We start from the raw sequence: 19,374 nt of genomic DNA, 5'->3' as shown, positions 1-19,374 counted from the left end.
GAACTTGAGGGAGAATGAAGATGTATATATCTAAATAAGCATAGAAATATTAAGATATGAGTAAAAAACATGGAAAAAGAAGATTTTGGCAGAAATTGTTACTAAGTAAAATGTATTTGGATATGATAAGTTATATAAGATATGATATGGCCAATACTCTGTTCATAAAATATGCGGGTGAATGTGGGGGGGGGAATCAATAAAACTTGATTCAAAAAAGAAAAGAAAAGAAAATTTCTTAATGCTTTATTGCTTAAAATAATAATTTTAACATAGAAACATGCTAAATAAATTTATAAATCTTATGCTAATGTTATTTTGTCCCATAAATTCAACAGAATTTTAATAATTATTTAAGTCCATTTTTATTTGAGAAGGAAAGTAGAATACATTTACGTCCATAAAAATGTTTCCTTGGAAGAATTACTTAATTTTATTAAAATAACAACAGTAATAATAACAATATTACAGTATTAATATTATCTGAAAAATTCAACAAATAAAATCCCACATTTTATAAATATTCATACATTAGAACCTAAAAGAAATATAACAATCTTACTCTGACTAACTGAATAACCTGATAAATTAACAAATATAAAACTGTTTGGTATATGCATGTAATTTTCAATCATTATTGACATATAATAACAGCTCACAGTAATTAGTGTAAGAATGTTTTGCAAGCCAATAGTTAAGGTAATATCTCCAATATCAAAAGTAAGAGAGAAAGAACATCCTTGATGAATTCCGCAAGACCACTGGCTACATAAAGAGATAATTTCATATGTATTAGCAATAGCAATAGCACTTAGACTTATATACCACTTCATAATGCTTTGAAGTCCTCTCTAAGTGGTTTACAGAGTCAGCATATTGCCCCCAACAATCCGGGTCCTCATTTTACCGACCTTAGAAGGATGAAAGGCTGAGTTAACCTATTAGCCATTTCAAAAGGAGTGGGTAGCTTCATTTAAAGCTACCCACTCTAAAGCTTCATTTTTTCAAATAAAAAAAGGAAGAAATCTAATTTTAAAAAAATCCACTGCTCCATATTCAAAAACGTTTTCTGAATTCAACAAGATCAGCATTGCAGATTTTAGCTTTTTTGAAATACACAACTGAACTATCAATTATCACATCTTGATTTTAATTTTAGCCACAAGCCTGCTACTTATTTTATCTTATGTAAAAGAGATAGCCACAAACCATCATTACACAAAAATGGCCTTTTGAGGAATTTAAGAACATAACAGACCCGAAAACATTTTGTTTTTCACAATGGTGAACCAGTTCCTATTACGGTACTCACAGGCAGGAAACAGCCATAATTTTTCTGTCATTGTTCCCCTATAAGTGTATGGAATTATATTTTTCCTACTCACATAATTTTCAAGATTAATGGCCTTGGATAGATTTGACCTCCATAAATATACCCATTCCTCTTTTAAAGCTATCCAAATTAGTAGCCACATCACTATATTTTTTGTAATTAATTCCACAGGTTAATTATATAGTATGTGAAGAACTGCTTCTTTTATCTACACAAAATCTCCTTTCAATTACCTTCACTGGGTAGTCTTAGTATTTTGAGTAAGGGAGAAAAACTTCTTGTCCATTTTCCCAGGCTATGTATTATTTTAAACAATTCATGTCCATTGTCATAAATTTTTCAAGATAAAGAGCCCTAAGCATCCTGATATTTTCTTGCAGGAAAAAAACCCTAAGCCTTCTGATCATTTATGTTCTTCTGACCCTTCTTACTCTGTTATCCTTTCCAAAGATGGTGATATAAACTGTACTTCAGATGCAGATGTACTATGGATCAGTGGTGGGTTACTACCAGTTCGCCCCGGGTCTGGCGAACCGGTAGCAGCGGTGGCGGGAGGTTCCACCCACCCACCCGGACGCTTCTGTGCAGGCGCAGAAGCATCACACCTGCCCACGAGTGAACTGGTAGCGACAGGTTTTGAAACCCACCCCTACTATGGATGATATAATGACATCATCTTCATTTCCTATCCTGCTATTCATCTCTAGCATGGAACTTACTTTTTTTCCTAGTTGCCAGACACTGAGTCAAAGTCTTCAGTATACTACCCACTATATCCCCAGGATTTACTTTGATTAGTTCAAACTGCAGCTTCAATTCGGATCACTTTACACTTCATTTAAGTCACCTTTCCCCTATAATTGACAGAACATTGTATTGCAATCTTTTATTGCAAAATGCAATCTATATGATAGTATTGTGGGAAGACATATCCATCTGGTTCAGTTACAAGCCAGGAGAAAAACAATGGAAACATGGAGGCTGATTGGAAAGGTGATTTATTGATGAAGCAGAACCACATGGGTTTGTGGTTCTGGGCAGCTGACAAAATGGAGTTGAGAGTGGGGTTTTTTTATAGCTTCTCTGGGCTTTGCATTTGAACTTCCTGTTCCTCTGCAAAAACATGTATTCCATTGGCTGTTGTCAGATTCCTATGAGGTCATGTAGGGGTTATGTAGGGGTCATAGCTGGCTCTATAGGAAAAAGAGGAAATGCAAATCCTAGATGTTTGAACTCCCAGGTTTGGTTAAAATTTGGACTGCTCTGAGATGATGCAATGAAGGGGCTTGTGTTCTGAAAGGGTATTGGGCAATTCCTATTGTGGCTTAATGGCTTTGTCCTGGTTTGTATCTTGAATGAGGCCTAATCAGACTTTGATTAAGGAGGGAGTTTCAAACTATCCTGTCTTGAATGGATTTCTGCCTGCAGTATTTGTTTTGCCTATGAATAGAGCTATCTAGATACTTGTCTTCCTTTTTCAATAACCTCTTTATCGCTTAAGCTGAAATCTGCTGTGGGCTCTTAAGGAAAATGGGGTTGTTTTCTGTCTCTAAAAAAATGTTTCTCCATTTCTCCCTTTAGGGAGATATAATATTCTGCCTTTTTAAATATTCTTCAAAATATTTCATTCTTCCAGGAGGGTGGGTGCTGACTTTCTACAGTATTAGAAAATTGGTGTCTGCCAGCTTGAGAGGCTCTTGTCTTGAAAAGCTGCATCTGAAATTAAAAAATAAATCTTCCCAATGTATATGCCTGAAAGTAAGTAGCATAGAATTGCAGGCTGGTTTATAGAAAAATCTCACTGAATTAATTAGTTGATTCCAATGATCTGTATCTCCCACTCCCCCCCCCCTTATATATCTTCTCTGGTTTTATTTGCAAATACAGCATTACATAGGTAAAATTTCACGTATTTTCATTTCCTATGTTTTAAGTGTGATATTTCAAAAGTCTGGGCATAAGTACAGTAGCAGATTTATTAACTGGTTGCTGGAGTCGAGTTCAATTCGAAGGAGGCTTTACCATTTAAAAAAAATACTGTGGTACATTTTGTGTGTGTGTGTGTGTGTGTGTGTGTGTGTGTGTGTATCGAGTACCTATGGTGGGAAACAGGTGGTCGCTAGGACCTGGAGGGATCCCAAGGAAGCATTTTGCCTGGCTGGTAAGGCTGTGTTAGGGAGACCTGGAAATGAAAGTAAAAAAGACGAAGAGGCACATGGAGGGAACAGCAGGGGCAGCAGCAGAAGCTGCTCTAGGATCAGAATTCTGCCTTCTGCAATGAAGTAATAGTGACTAATTATTTATAACAATATCTCTAGTACTACCACACCATTTATCAAGGCAAGTAACCATAGTGAAAATTTCCAAGCAGAAGGGGTGAGTAGGTTAATTTTTTTTTTGTCTGTAAAGGAAAGAAAGAAAGAAAAAGGTGGAGGGAGAAAGATGTGAGAAATCCCCCCCCCAGCAATATTACATAGATTCGCAGAACAGTGACAAACATCGTAATTGCAGATGCAGCCAATTCCTCCCCAATCAAAAAGTCTCGGTCTTCCTTTAAAAACACAGCTGGGAGCAAATTGGTAAAGGCGATTTCCCCCGAACGAGATGGGGTATCGGAGGGCTGGCAGGAGTTTGGGAGTGAATGGCGGACCCCGAGCCCTTTTGGAACGATCGGGACTTCCTACTATTTCTTTCCGATGGGGCCAGCGGATTGTAAGCTGCCTTGCCGGTTTTTTACTAAAAACATTCATTATATGCAATCGCGGTGAAAGAAAAACTGCCGACGCGTATGAGTGGGTCCTGCTTAAAAATAGCTTTTAGTTCTGCTGGATCTGGCGTTTTGGAGCCTGACTTACCAAAGTTACCAGTGTAACAGCATGGAAATGGTTTCCTGTGTAGTGTATAAATCTTTTTGTATATGTTACAAACGTCTTTCTGCGCCGTGGGGCTATTTTAGCTTGGAAATAACCGTGACAGCTTGCTATGAGTTTGGGAGAGTGCTTGTAAATAATACTGTGGGTTTTTTCCGTGTACTTCCGCCATAGAGATGTATCTAATGCCGGATCGCTTTACTAAGCGAGGCCGCGGCTTGGAGGCCTTGGATTAATAGGGGTAGGACGGTTTTATTCCAGCGGAATTTGAATTAAAAATCGTGTTTTTTAATGAGGGCAAAGTAAGGACAACGGTTTGAAGAAGCCAAGCAGGATAAAATGAAAAATAGTTACTGTGCATAAGTGCATATTGAGCTATAATCTGAATACCAAAGGCTTACTAATATTTGTTAATATAACAAACTACCATTCATGCATAAATGTTGTGTGCCTGTTGCATTAATTTAATAGGTTAAGCCAGTTATGTTACTAGCATGGAGAATGCATAGTAGGAGAATGGCAAATATGTTTAAATTGCTACTGAGAATGCAGCATTTTATTCTGCATGACTAGGGGAAAGTAGGGGAGTGCCAGGAACAAGTAAATTAGGCATAACTTCCAGGTTAATGGGATATACTGTAGTAGTGTATGGCTAGTGTTTGGGATATTTCTACATTATTCTGTTTTTAATCTGTCTTTTGCTCATTTTAAGTAAACTTCACCTAAATTATGAAAGTTTGTCATATTTTGTCAAAAATGTTTGAATAAAGTTACACTACTTTACACAACTTTTTAAAACAGTGCTAACCATCTGTATGATCCTGAATATATTGGAGGGGTAGGTGATTTGAGACTTGTAAATCATATGTGGCTTAGCATTGTTTGTTATTAGGAGTTTGGGACTCTCCAAATTTGAAAAAAAAACCCGCCTCTAATCTTTCTAATGTGCAATTAAGTTTCTTAGAATGGCAAAATTGCTAAAAAAAGGAATTGGGCAACAAGTAATCATCCATACATACAGTTTTCAGGGTTTTCAACCTGATTTCCCCCCATCTCTGTGATATATATGTGCATGCAAAGAAAGAATATAAATATAATTTGCAAAAATTATAACTGTTGAATTAATGAATATAGTACCCAAAGTTATTGTATATTATATAAATAATACTGTTCTTAGCTAGTGCTTTTTAAATTTCAGATTGGTAAATTTCAGATTTTAAAAAGTGTAATTGAAAAGTGTATCTTATAAAAAAGGTAAATAGGCCTTTGGTCGAAAAGTCTTACATTAAAGCTGCAAACAAGCATTCAGGAAAGGTGGAAAAGCATATGGGGTGTAATAAAGGCAATTATAGTTTGCATTTAATTTAAGCAGTTAATAACAGTTTTAAGCTGAATACAGGTAAGGATATTATGGCAAAATTAGAACATTTTTACATAATAGTTAGAAAATATTAAGGTGAACAGGAAGGGATGGTACAAATGCACAGTTTGGTTCTGTGCTCTGAATTAGATGCTATATAAGGATCTCAAACCTGCACTTAAGACAGCATTTGAAACATTCAGACTTTATAGTGCCGCTAAGGCTAATTAAGAATAGATTTTCCTATTTGTAATTTGAAGTATCAGAACCTCAGCTGGTAGTTCTGTAGTATATTTTTATTTTTCTTCTGAAAAATGTTCATATTTTTCCTCTTATTTTTCTGCTCCTTGTGGCACCATAAAATTTTACTTTTGTTTACCTTGTGTATACAACTTATACACCCACACAAATATTTTATTTACAAGGTACCATGTAGAAAGGTACCATTCTGAGTAGGATTTTAAATATTTTTTTAAAACAACATTGACAATATTTTTCAAGTACATAACTTTAATTAATGGACTATATCATTAAAGACCAGTTTGGGTGTATCAAAGATATAACCTTCCTTTTTAAAATTTCAGCAATAGACTGTACTATTGTATTGTACTGTAATAGCAATAGACTTAAGTCCTCAACTTAAGACCACAATTAAGCCCAAAATTTCCATTGCTAAGTAAGATGCTTATTAAGTGATTTTTGTCCTATTTCACAATCTTTCTTGCCACAGCTATTAAGTGAATCACTACAGTTGTTAAGTTAGTAACATGGTTATTAAATGAATCTGGCATTGACTTTGCTTGTCAGAAGGCCACAAAAGGTGATCACATGACCCCAGGACACTGCAACCATCATAAATACTGTACATGCCCAATTGCCAAGTGTCTAAATTTTGTTCATATGACCTGGGGATGCTGCAACAGTTTTAAGTGTGAAAACCTGTCATAAGTCACTTTTTTCAGTGTCGTAACTTCAAACAGTCACTAAAATAATATTTGTAATTTGAGAACTAGCTGTAAACCTGTACAATGCACACTTCTGTTGATTGCTATCAATGTAGTGGGGTACCCCAAGGCTCTGTGGTCTTCAACATCTTCATCAATGATTTGGATGAGGGGAAAAATGGGGAACTCATCAAATTTGCAGACAACACCAAGTTGGCAGGAATAGCCAATACTCCAGAAGATAGGCTCAAGATCCAGAAGGATCTCAAAAGACTTGTATATTGGGCCCTATCCAACAAAATAAAATTCAATGGTAGGAAAACTAAGGTTTTACCTTTAGACAAGGAAAACCAAATGCACAGGTACTGTATAGAAGGTACCTGGCTCAATAGTAGTAACTGTGTGAGGGATCTTGGAGTCCTAGTGGACAATCACTTACTGTGTTTGTCGTTCCATAAGACACACTTCACCATAAGATGCACTCCCATTTTCAGCCTCCGCGCGACCCATTTTTGGCCTCCACATGTCCCATTTTCAGCCTCCGCAAAAGTCCTGTGCAAAGGGTGGGGGCCTGCAGGTGGGCAGGGCTTCGGCAATATTCGCTCCATAAGACACACAGACATTTCCACCCACTTTTGGAAGACAAAAAAATATGTCTTATGAAGCAAAAAATAGGTAAATATGAGCCAGCAGTGTGCTGCAGCTGCTAAAAAAAGCCAACACAGTTCTAGGCTGCATTTATTTTTATTTTTATTTTTATTATTTATTTTTATATGCTGCCCTTCTCCGGAGACTCAGGGCGGCTTACAATGCGTTAAGCAATAGCCTTCATACTTTTGTATATTTTATACAAAGTCAGCTTGCCCCCACAAACCGGGTCCTCACATTTACACAGGGATAGAATCACGTAAAGTGTTAATACCACTTTATAATGCCTTGGTAAGATTACACATGGAATGCTGCATTTAGTTTTGTTCACCATGATATAAAAAAGATGTTGAGACTCTAGAAAGAGTGCAGATAAGAGCAACAAAGATGATTAGGGGACTGGACGGTAAAACATAATGAATGGTTGCTGAAATTGGGTATGTCTAGTTTAATGAAAAGGAGGAAGGGTGGCATAATAGCTTTGTTCCAATATCTCAGGTGTTGCCACAAAGAAGAAGGAGTCAAACTCTTCTCGAAAGTACCTGAGGGCAAGACAAGATGCAATGGATGGAAGCTAATGAAGGAGAGAAGCAACCTAGGAGAAATTTCCTGACAATCAGAAAAATTAATCAATGGAACAACTTGCCTCCAGAAATTGCTCTAACACTGGAAGTTTTTAAGAAGAGATTGGACAACTGTGTATGTCTCAAATAGTATAGGGTTTCTTGCCTGAACTGGGTATTGGACTAAAAAATCTCCAAGATCCCTTCCAACCAGAGTTTTGTTTTGTTTTGTTCTGTTCTGTTCTGTTCTATTTGCGACCTTCTGACAACAAAGTCAGTGGAGAAACTAGATTCACTTAACAACCATGTTACTAACCAAACAATTGCAGTGATTCACTTAACAATTATGGGAAGAAAGGGGCAAAATTAAATGGGGCAAAATTTTCTTAATAACTGTCTTGCTTAGCAAGAGAAATTTGGGACAAAATTGTGGTCGTAAGTGGAGGACTACCTGTAGTCTATTCACCAATAGATTTTATACTTCCTTAATCATCATTACAATTATTTAAAAAATTATCCTACATGTAATTTTCTCTTAGAGTCATATAGTCTTTAGAATAATTCCAAAGATTTCTGTTGAGAAAGGTTAAAAGATCTTGAATTTTTTTCTTCCTATTCCTTTGCTCTCCTTAGAAATGTTGTAGATACTTTCGAGAAGCATAATGAAGTAAGCATCATGAAATAAGCTTTCGCTTTTTCTGTATTTTTAGGAAGGGAAGTTGTTGGAATTTATTTACTCACATTTGCGGATAATATATTGCTAAGTGCTTATATTTTTATTTCTTTACTTGAGGATGGAAAGAAAATACTAAATACTAACATATTTGGGAAAGAAATTTAATAGTGCTATGTCCATGTTAAAGTTTGAACTGAATAGATTTGTACAACTGTAAAAAATTTAAATATTCCTTTTTACTATTGCAGTGATGCAATGGAAAGACAAAAAAGAAAAGAAGAGATAGAGAAAGGTCTTCAGTTCATCCAGTAAGTAATCATATTTGGTAGTGGTGGTGTTTCTGTTTTCATTTATTTGTAATATAAAATTCTACTTCGCTCAATATATCACCAAACATCCAAACAAGAATCAAATCACAATTCTATTATGGTTGCATCAGTGTAAAAATATGGCAATGCCCAAGAAGTTACTTGTTGGAACTATGTGACCTAATTTAAACATATTACACTGGTGGAGTTTGGAACCTAGAAATATTAGACTTCCATCAATGTATTTCAGTTAACATACTTGTAAAGGAAAACTTCTGAGACCAAGGAGGAATATAAATTCTTAGATTTCTATTTATCTTTTTCTTTTGTTAATTCAGTCTGTAACTTTGAGGTGATGTTCTTCAGCTGATTTATTCTATTGATTGGCTTTATAGGAACGTTATCAGATAAATTGAGAGTTTGAGGCTTATATTCAGTTTTTGTTGCCTTCAGCTTTACATGACTATAATTTTCCAGTACAGAGGAGTTGAACTTTGGTCATACTTACAAACATTCCTACCCATGTGGGCCATGGATACTAGCCACAGATTTTCCTTCTTTCATTTGTGGAGAGTTTACTGAATTTTTTTTTCATTAAAATTGCTCAAAGTTCTTGATAAACAATGTATCAGTCAGCCTATAATGTTGGTACCTAATAATACTGTCCTTCTGGAAAACTGGGGTACCGTATTTTCTGGCGTATAAGACGACTGGGTGTATAAGATGACCCCTGACTTTTCCTGTTAAAATATAGGGTTTGGGCTATACTCGCCGTATAAGACTACCCCTATTCCAACGCACACCAAATAAAAATTAAAAAACATCAACCGGCTCACCCACAATGTAAAAGCAGCTGTGCTAGACCCAGAATGGCCCCTGCAACAAGCAGGAACCTCACACAGCCACAAAAAGCCCAAAAAACCAAGTTTCACACTTTACACACACAAAATTCCACATACAGCTTTGTGAGATTTTGTGTGTTTGTGTAGTTAGAGTGAAACACTACAGAAACACACTAAATCTCAGAAAGCTGCACAAATATTATTTTATTTTATTTTTATTTTTATATGAAAACTAAATTTAAAACTTCCTAAACTTTAAATGGCTAGGTCTAAAAAAGAACAACTAAAAAAAACCCCAATTAACTATTTTGTTTAAAGCTCCCAAAGGGGGAAAAAACTTACCCAATACAACAAGGGTCTCCAACCTTGGCAACTTTAAGACTTGTAGACTTCAACTCCCAGAATTCCTCAACCAGCTTTGTTTTACTGGCTGAGGAATTCTGGGAGTTGAAGTCCACAACTCCCCACCTGCTTGATTGCAGGCAGGGAGTGGCTTGCTGATGGAATGGATTCAGGCAAGTGAAGCAAGGCAAGCGTTGCGACTAGCAGCTAAGGTAAGCAAGCTGGAGGGGGAAAACTTTTTTCCTTTTACATGGCTCTGGCGATCCCAGCTGCGTTGCCTGATTAGCAGGCAACTCAGCTGGGATCGTCAGAGCTTGGATCGCCAGAGCCATGTAAAAGAAAAAAATTTTTTCCTTTTACATGGCTCTGGCGATCCCAGCTGAGTTGCCTGATTAGCAGGCAAAGCTGGGATCGTCAGAGCTTGGATTGCCAGAGCCATTTAAGGCTTGTCGGAGCCTTTCGGGTTGGTCTGCCTGGTTACAGGAGAACGACACCCAGAGTATTTATTTATTTATTTATTTATTATTCGAATTTCTATACCGCCCTTCTCCTTTCGGACTCAGGGTGGTGAACAGCCAAAATAAAAAAAACATTTATACATAAGTACGATTAAAAATAGATTTAAAATAATTAAATTTGGCCCATAATTTAAAATTTATCAATTTAAAATCCATATCAAAATTTAAAACCAACCATAAAATCATAAAATCAAGAGAGACCAGCTAACTGAAAGAGATGAGTTTTTAGGGCCCGACGAAAGGTCCGGAGGTCGGAAATCACTCGTATAAGACGACCCCCGACTTTTGAGAAGATTTTCATGTGTTAAAAAGTCGTCTTATACGCCGGAAAATACAGTATCTATTTTACTGTGGAAATTTCCTATCCATGATTAAATTATACATGTAATATACATGTCTTTATGCGTGTTAGATTGATGTACACATTTCATGACTCTTTTATTCTTTCATAACAGTTCATTCATTCTTCATTCTAGGTCTACGTTACCATTAAGCCAAGAAGATTATGAGGTAACTTTAAGATTTCAATTCTTATTTTAAAGTATCTAATAGTATTATGTAAATACAGCTTAACCTATTGTCGTAGGTAATGTTGGGGAACAGAAGAATATTAATAGTTTTCTAGAATGGTTAGGTGAGCATAGTTTTATGTGGAAAAATCAGCAATCATTCTCAGCTCTATCTGGAGCTACAGCAGAATTTCACTAAGGAAAATTGTATTTATTTATACCATAACATTTTTACTGCTTTTGATTATCATAAAAATAATCTCCAAACAGGCCTTGCACTTCATTCTTACAGGAGACCATGTTTGTATATTTCTTCTTTTCTTTCTTTCTTTTATTAGATTTATATACCGCCCTACTCCCGAAGGACTCAGGGCGGTGAACAGGCACAAAATAAAATACAAGAATACAAAAGTTAAAAGATATAATTAAAACCAAATTAAATAATTTAGCCCAAGACAATTAAAAAATCCCAATAATTTAAAACAAATTAAAATTTTGATGTAAAAGAATTTTAAAACGGGAGAAAATTAGGCCAGGCCGGCTTGCTGGAATAGAAGAATCATAAGAGCACGGCGGAAACTGCGTAGATCCGGGATCCTCCGTATCTCTGGGGGGAGCTCGTTCCAGATAGTGGGTGCCCCCACAGAGAAAGCCCTCCCCCTGGGGGCCGCCAGTTGACATTGTTTAGCTGACGGCACCCGGAGGAGCCCCTCTCTATGAGAGCGTACCGGCCAGTGGGAGGCTGCTTGTGGTAGAAGGCAGTCCCGTAAATAACCAGGTCCTAAGCCATGGAGCGCTCTAAAGGTGGTAACCAGAACCTTGAAGCACACCTGGAAGACCACCGGGAGCCAGTGCAGCTCGCGCAGGAGAGGTGTCACACGGGAGTGCCATGTTGCTCCCATAACCACCCGCGCAGCCGCACTCTGCGCCAGTTGGAGCCTCCGGGTGCTCCTCAAGGGGAGCCGTTGGAGTAGTCCAGGCGGGAAGTGACGAGGGCATGAGTGACACTGTGTGTAGGGAGTCCCAATCCAGAAAGGGATGCAACTGGCGAATCAGGCGAACCTGATGAAAAATCCTCCCAGTCACAGCCGTCAAGTGCTCTTCTAAAGACAGCCGTGAATCCAGGAGGACACCCAAGTTGCGAGCTCTCTCCGTGGGGGCCAGCGATTCGCCCCCAATAGTCAGCGATGGCGTCAACTGACTATATCGGGACGTCGGAAACCACAACCACTCGGTCTTGGATGGGTTGAGCCTGAGCCTGTTCCTCCCCATCCAGATCCGCACGGCCTCCAGACACCGGGACATCACTTCAAGGGCATCGTTGGGGTGGTCCGGGGTGGAGATGTATAGCTGGGTGTCATCAGCGTACTGATGGTACTTCACCCCGAAACCACGGATGATCTCGCCCAGCGGCTTTACATAAATGTTGAACAAAAGGGGCGAGAGGACCGATCCTTGTGGCACCCCACATATGAGGGGCCTCGGGGTCGACCTCTGCCCCCCTGCCAACACAGACTGCAACCGGTCGGAGAGAAAGGAGGAGAACCACTGTAATACAGTGCCCTCCACCCCTAACTCTTCCAACCGGTGCAGCATGATACCATGGTCGATGGTATCAAAAGCCGCTGAGAGGTCTAATAGGACCAGGACAGAGGAGCAACCCCTGTCCCGAGCCCTCCAGAGATCATCAACCAATGCGACCAATGCCGTTTCCGTGCTGTGCCCAGGCCTGTAGCCCGACTGGAACGGATCCAGATATGTCATTTCATCCAGGTACTGGGGGAGCTGTCGTGCAACCACACTCTCAACCTTCGCAACAAAGCGAAGGTTGGAGACCGGACGATAGTTAGCCAACACTGCCGGGTCCAGGGAAGGTTTCTTGAGGAGAGGCCTCACCACCGCCTCTTTCAAGGCGGCGGGGAAGTCACCCTCACCCAACGAAGCATTTATAATCCCCTGGAGCCAGCCTCGCGTCACCTCCCGGGAAGCCAGTGCTAACCAGGAGGGGCACGGGTCCAATAAACGTGGTCGCGTTCAGTCCACCCAGAATCCTGTCCACGTCGTCAGGGGTCACAGGATCAAACTCATCCCAGATAACATTCTCAAGACCTGCCTCAGTCAACCCCCCTGGAACTACCCAGTCGGAGTCCAGATCTTCCCAAATCTGAGTGATTTTGTCATATAGATATTGAACAAAATCCTCGGCTCTACCCTCCAAGGGGTCCTCCCGCGCTTCCTGGTGGAGCAGGGAGCGGGTCACCCTAAACAGAGCGGCCGGGCGATTATCTGATGATGCAATAAGAGCAGCAAAATATGTACATTTTGCTGCTTTTATTGCCACTAGGTAATTCTTAATATGAGATCTTACCAGTGTCCGGTCGGATTCAGAAAGACTAGCCCTCCAACTGCTCTCTAGGCGTCTTTTCCGGCACTTCATCTCCCTCAGCTCCTCAGTGAACCAAGGAGCTAGGTGAGATCGGCGCCGGGTCAGAGGCCGCAAAGGCACAACCCCATCCAGAGCTCCAGCGGCCGCCCTATCCCAGGCGGCCACTAGGTCCCTAGTTGAGGCGTGTGCCAGAGCCTCAGGAAATGGCCCAAGCTCCATCTGAAATCTGTCAGGTTCCATCAGGCGCCTGGGGCGGAACCATCTTACTGGCTCCCCCTCCCTGCGACGGGGTATAGCGGTTCGAAGGTCAAGGCGAAGGAGAGAGTGATCCGACCATGACAAGGGCTCAGTGACTATATCCCCTATCTCAAGATCACTCAACTACTGTCCAGAGACAAAAATCAGGTCCAGCGTGTTTCCCCCTGTGTGGGTAGGGCCATGAATTAACTGGGTCAGGTCCATAGCTGTCATGGAAGCCATGAACTCCCGAGCCACCTCCGACGTCTCACCCACAGATGGCATAAATAATTATAAATATATTATATTTATAAATAATATAATAAATAATAATTATTTATTATAATTATATTTATTATAAATATTTTACTCATTATTACAACTACAGAACTGACAATGAACTAAAATATACTGTTAAATACAACAATCTTAACCGCAGAAGAAAAGGATACACAGTAGTGAAGCATGTATAAAGTGTAGGATCAGTAATGAGATGGCCCTGCTGAAGAAAAGTTTATGCATTTTTGGAAATACAGCAGAGAAAAAAGAGTATAGACCTCTCAGGAAGAAGCAACAAAATACAGAGGCAGACACTAAGAATTTCCTGCTGTTTGGGTTAAGTTATTCTTAACTGGACTGGATCTTCTGGCTTAGTTAAACTGAGAATTGTTGACTTTCCTGACAAGGATTTTTTTTTCATTTTTCCCAGTAGGAAAAATAGAAAAGAAAGCTTTGGATCTTCCTATTCAAAGTCAGCAATTTAGAATGTTACAATTTTTGTGCCCATCCTGAAATGAAAAAGATCAGAATGAAGATGATTTTAATGTGGAATCTTTGGTGTTGTTTGATCTTAGTTGTTTGCTTGCAGTAACATCAGTGCCAGTGAGTGTCAGGTTTGTTCCCTGCTTATATACAGTAGCTTGCCCTGCCACTGCTGGCCCCTTGATTAGATTTTCTGCTTGATTCATCCCTGAGCTACACATCAAAGATAGCAATCCAGCAGGGAAGGTCACAAATGACAGTGGTTGTAAACATGGTGGTAAGTGCAAGCTGATTGCCAAGTACCCAGATTGCAATGTGGGATGAAGGGATGCTAGGATAGCTGGAGTTCCAAGGACTTGTCATAACCACCATTTGTTCAGCACCATTGTAACTTCAAATGGTTGTAGGATTAGGGTTAGAATTGGGAGTCTTCAACCCCCGGTCATGGACCACCACTGGTCTGCGGCATGCCAAAACTGGGCTGTGCAAACAAGTGAAGCCCCATTGGCGGGATTCAGGCAGCACATGAAACAACTCCCCTTCAGTCCATGGAAAAACCTCTCTCCACGGAACTGGTCCCTGGTGCTCAAAAGATTGGGGGCCACTGAGTTAGACTACTATATAAAGAAAATAAGACAACTATCAAACACCCAGTATTTTGAAAAATCAGATCAATCAACTAAAGCAAACAAGTTACTATTGGTTGAAGAAAACATTGGGTTTCAGTATATGTTAGAAGCTGAATGCTCAGTGCAGAGAGGATGGTTTCACCTGAGCTTTCTGTTTGGATGTTGTTAGGCCGACTCTACGTATTCCTCCCCCTTCCTTGTTTTTCTTCTTTCTCTTGAGCACTGTCATCATCATTTTATAAAATGTGAAGAATAATTGAAACCCAGTATCTACAGTATGGAGACTGCTTGGTGCTTCAGTCAGTCAAGCAAAGTACTCAGTTTTTAAGTCAGAAATTTGTTTGTTAGAGGAACCCACTTTCCTAATGACCCCGAGGTTTAAATGACATGTACATCCACTAGTTTTCAACTGCTGTGCCAGAGGCTTTTTGAACAACCAAAGATGATTTCTGTCTATTCATAACTCGGGATTCAAATGATTTACAAAATGATTTTAATAGCACTATTGTGCCATACTAAAAACTCTGGATTTGTTACATCTGGTCTCTATTGTGTAATAACAGCATGTTACAAAGAATAGGTAGGTCTGAAACAGACTATAGTAGTACAATTGATTATTTAGTACTTTTGAGTCATTACTGCAAAGAATAATACTTTAAAATTTTGTGGAGGAAACCACAAGTGAAAGGCTTGAAAGTAATTATTAAGTTTTGAATCCTCCTCTTCACATTCTTCCCTATAGGCTTTTTTACAAAAATTGGTGCAAAACTTACTTGCAGAGGGTAATGATTTATTCAGAGAGAAGGATTATAAATTGTCACTGGTGCAGTATGTTGAAGGATTGAATGTGTCTGAATATGCAGCTTCAGATGAAGTGAACATTCCTGCGGATCTTTTATGCAAACTGCATGTCAATCGAGCTGCCTGCTACTTTGCTATGGTGAGTACCCCTTTGACTAGGTCATATATCTGTGTACAGGTACTTGTGGCTTACTGACTGCAATTAGGACCGACAACGCCAATCCTAAGTGACATCATTATAAAATAAAATGTCATGTGACTGCACCTGATTTACAACATCAGTTTGTCAGTTCTAGCTGTGGTTATTAAGTGAATCCCTGTGGATCATTAAGTGCAGCATCACGTAACCAACTTGTGACTTCCTCTCGATTTCCCCATTGACTTTGCTTGTCAGAAACTGTGAAGATTGCAGATGGCAATCAGGTGACCCTGGGACTCTGCAAACATTGCAAATATGTGCCCATTAACAAGTGTCCAGAGTGTAATCACATTCCCGCAGGGAAGCTGCAGAAGCTGTAATTTTGAGGAAAAATTTTGTACTTCAAGTGGTCACTGAATGAGTGGTCGGTAGGCAAGGGACACTTATACTTAATAACTTGATAAATCCAACTTTCACATCCATAGAACGTCACAGAGAAAATTACTGGATGCATGATTCTGACCTTTAGAAGATGGAAGAAGGGGAGGCCACTTTTGCACGTTCATATTTAAAGCCACAAAACTTGAAAGCAAAGAGGAAGATCATTTGATCAAAGCAAATGGCAAGGTGACATAGTTAATTTTTCTCTTGGGTCTTTGTAAGGTAGAAGTTCTATACAGTCCTCGACTTACAACCATTCATTTAGTGATCGTTTGAAGTTACAATGGCAATCAAAAAAGTGACTTCTGATCATTTTTCACACTTTACGACTGTTGCAGCATCCCTATGATCACGTGATCAAAATTTGGATGCTTGGCAGTTGGTTCTTATACAGTGTTGCCGTGTCATGTGTTCACCTTTTGTAACCTTCTGACTAGAAAAGTCAATGGTGAAGCCAGAGTTACTTAATGACCAAGTTATTAACTTAACAACTGCAGTGATTCACTTAACAACTGTGGCAAAAAAGGTCATAAAATAGGATAAAACTCACTTTGCAACTGTCTCGCTTACCAACAGCAATTTTGGGCTCATTTGAGGTCATCAGTCAAGGACTACATGTACTGTGAACTGTGTGTTTGTGAGAGAAGTGTACAGCTACTATCCCAAAGGTGCTTTTTCAGGAGGCAACTGGACTTTTTTTTTTCTTTGAAGACATTTCACTTCTCATCCATGAAGCTTCTTCAGCTCTGACTGGATGGTGGGGAATGGAAGGATTTATATTCATTGCAGACAGCTGATCATTTGCATTCTTTTAGAGAGTCATTGAGGCCACTTGGAGGTTTATCTGTGCCCTCGGGGTCACCTGAGTAGTGCAAATGGGTGTGGAGCCTTCTTGGCTGCAGGATGTTTTCTGCCCTGTGTCCCTTCCCTGTTGAAGACAGGCACAGGCTGTTGGGGATGAGTCGGTGTTGTCTGCATCTCAAATTGAAGCACAAATGGTTCTTGTAGTCTGCAGTTTTTCTGGAAATCTGTTTCATACTCCCACACCATCTGAAGGATATTAATCCCAAAGTGCATAGCTAAATATCTATGCAGATTCTCAGTCATCCAAGTCATGGTTGTCCCAAAGGTGCTTTTTCAGGAGGCAACAGGACAACCATGACCTGGATGACTGAGAATCTGCATAGATATTTAGCTATGCACTTTGGAATGAACACCCTTCAAATGGTGTGAGAGTAAGAACAGATTTCCAGAAAAACAACTCTCTAAAAGAATGCAAATGACCAGTGGTCTGCAAGGAATATAAATCCTTCCATTCCGCACTGTCCAGTCAGAGCTGAAGAAGCTTCTTGGATGAGAAGTGAAACATCTTCAAAGAAAAACAGGAAAGTCCAGTTGCCTCCTGAAAAAACACCTTTGGGAAAACCATGACCTGGAAGACTTAGAATCTCCATAGACATTCTATCTATTACTATCTATTACCTGAAAGGCCATATTGTTAGTTAGGTGCATCTGATAGAACCCTCATCTATTTAGGATTTTCTTTGATCCTTTTTTCCTTTACCAAGAGTCCATAAGAATAATGACTTACCATATTTTTCGGAATATAAGACACATAAGATGCACCTTAGTTTTTGGGGAGGAAAATAAGAAAAAAGCTGATTGGTGGGTGGATTGGCCTCCCAGAATACCCCCAATCAGCTGTTTTTAACAACAGGTTGGTTGGTTGTTAGCTCTTTGCCTTGCTTTTTTTTCTGCCTCTGAAAGCCTCCGAAACAGAGCTTCAGAAAAAAAGCCTTTTCTGAAGGACTATCTCTACTCTGTTCAGTCTCCTTTTTTTGGTATTGGTATGTAGATTAACCTCTTCCGATCTGTTGTTATTGTGTCATTCTCCATATTTGTTAACATAGTTTGGTTAGAACCTTTACTGATTCTTATTTTGTTGCTTGTCATATTATTTTAGATAAAAGCCTTTCAGAGGCTTTTTTTCTGAAGCTTCGTTTCTGAGGCTTTTTTTCTGAAGCTTCTTTCAGAGGCTTCTTTCAGCCTCTGAAATCTCCTTTTGCGAGGCTGGGCAGGGCTACATTTGGAGTACAAGACGCACCCAGATTTTCACCCTCTTTTTTGGCGGGGGTGGGGGAGAGGTGTGTTTTATACTCTGAAAAATACAGTAATTAGAATTCTCTTTTTGGGGGTAGGACATATGAGAGTTCTGTGTGTATTAAAGTTCTCATGATCACATTTATTAATTATCTAAAAGGGCTTACATAAAAAAGCTTTAGAAGATAGTGAGAAGGCTCTGGGATTCAACAAGGAGAACATCCGTGCTCTCTTTCGGAAGGCCCGCTGCTTAAGTGAGCTAGGAAGACACAAGGAAGCTTATGAATGTAACAGCCGCTGTTTGCTCTCACTCCCACATGTAAGTAGTAATTTCCTCTTTTCTAAATATTTTGTATTATTAATAGAGAAACAGGTAAATGCTTTAAATGACTAAAATAATTAGAATTGTAGCATATTTTACAGATAATCCTTTAGTTTCAACTTGCGACCAGAATTGCCATTGCTGAGTGATATGGTTGTAAAGCACAATATCATGTGACTGCCTCATTAACAATGGTACTCTGGGTAGTCTCATTTGTCATTGTAACCAAAAGATATATGGGTCATTAAGTGAGAAGGAAGGAGGGAGTCCCCAGACGAGTGTGGGAGGGTAGGCCTGTTGTGGTCCGCCAGCAGCCTGCGGAGCTGGCAGCGGAGTTGGATAGCGATGAGGCTGAGGAAGAACATGGGCCACTCCTGGAGGCGGGGAAGGCCCGGATGAGGGCTCTGCGTCAGAGGCAGAGATGGGGCCAGGGCCATCAGGGAGTGAGGTGCGGCCTCCAGAGCCTCCAGAGACTGATAGGAGTGAGGCAGAGGAATAGGAGGAGCCTGTTCCTAATGCACGCATGAGAAGAGCTGCCAGAAGGCAGGAGCAGCTCAAGCAAAGAGGACAACTCGGGAGTAGGGCCAAAAGATGATTGGCCCCTCCCATAAGGCTTAAAACAGACCAGCAACGGCGTTTGGGCT

At 39.7% G+C, this 19,374-nt stretch overlaps 1 protein-coding gene across 1 annotated transcript in view; it reads left to right on the top strand.

The window, feature by feature from the left end:
• Positions 1-3,540: 3,540 nt before the first annotated feature.
• The window catches only part of ZC3H7B (zinc finger CCCH-type containing 7B), a 54,896-nt gene continuing 39,062 nt past the window's right edge, over positions 3,541-19,374 (top strand). The window contains exons 1-5 of the mRNA XM_070947534.1: positions 3,541-3,673; positions 8,643-8,702; positions 10,881-10,914; positions 15,670-15,867; positions 18,569-18,727. Coding sequence (XP_070803635.1) covers positions 8,650-8,702; positions 10,881-10,914; positions 15,670-15,867; positions 18,569-18,727 — 444 coding nt within the window. The 5' untranslated portion in view covers positions 3,541-3,673; positions 8,643-8,649. The remainder of the gene's footprint in view (positions 3,674-8,642; positions 8,703-10,880; positions 10,915-15,669; positions 15,868-18,568; positions 18,728-19,374) is intronic.

The sequence above is a fragment of the Pituophis catenifer genome, unplaced genomic scaffold, assembly GCF_029215685.1.
Source record: "Pituophis catenifer annectens isolate HBS135680 unplaced genomic scaffold, rPitCat1.0.hap2 SCAF_7, whole genome shotgun sequence".
Taxonomy (NCBI): Eukaryota; Metazoa; Chordata; class Lepidosauria; order Squamata; family Colubridae; genus Pituophis; species Pituophis catenifer.
Note: the sequence above shows the minus strand (reverse complement) of the source record. Positions and strands in the feature narration are given on the sequence as shown.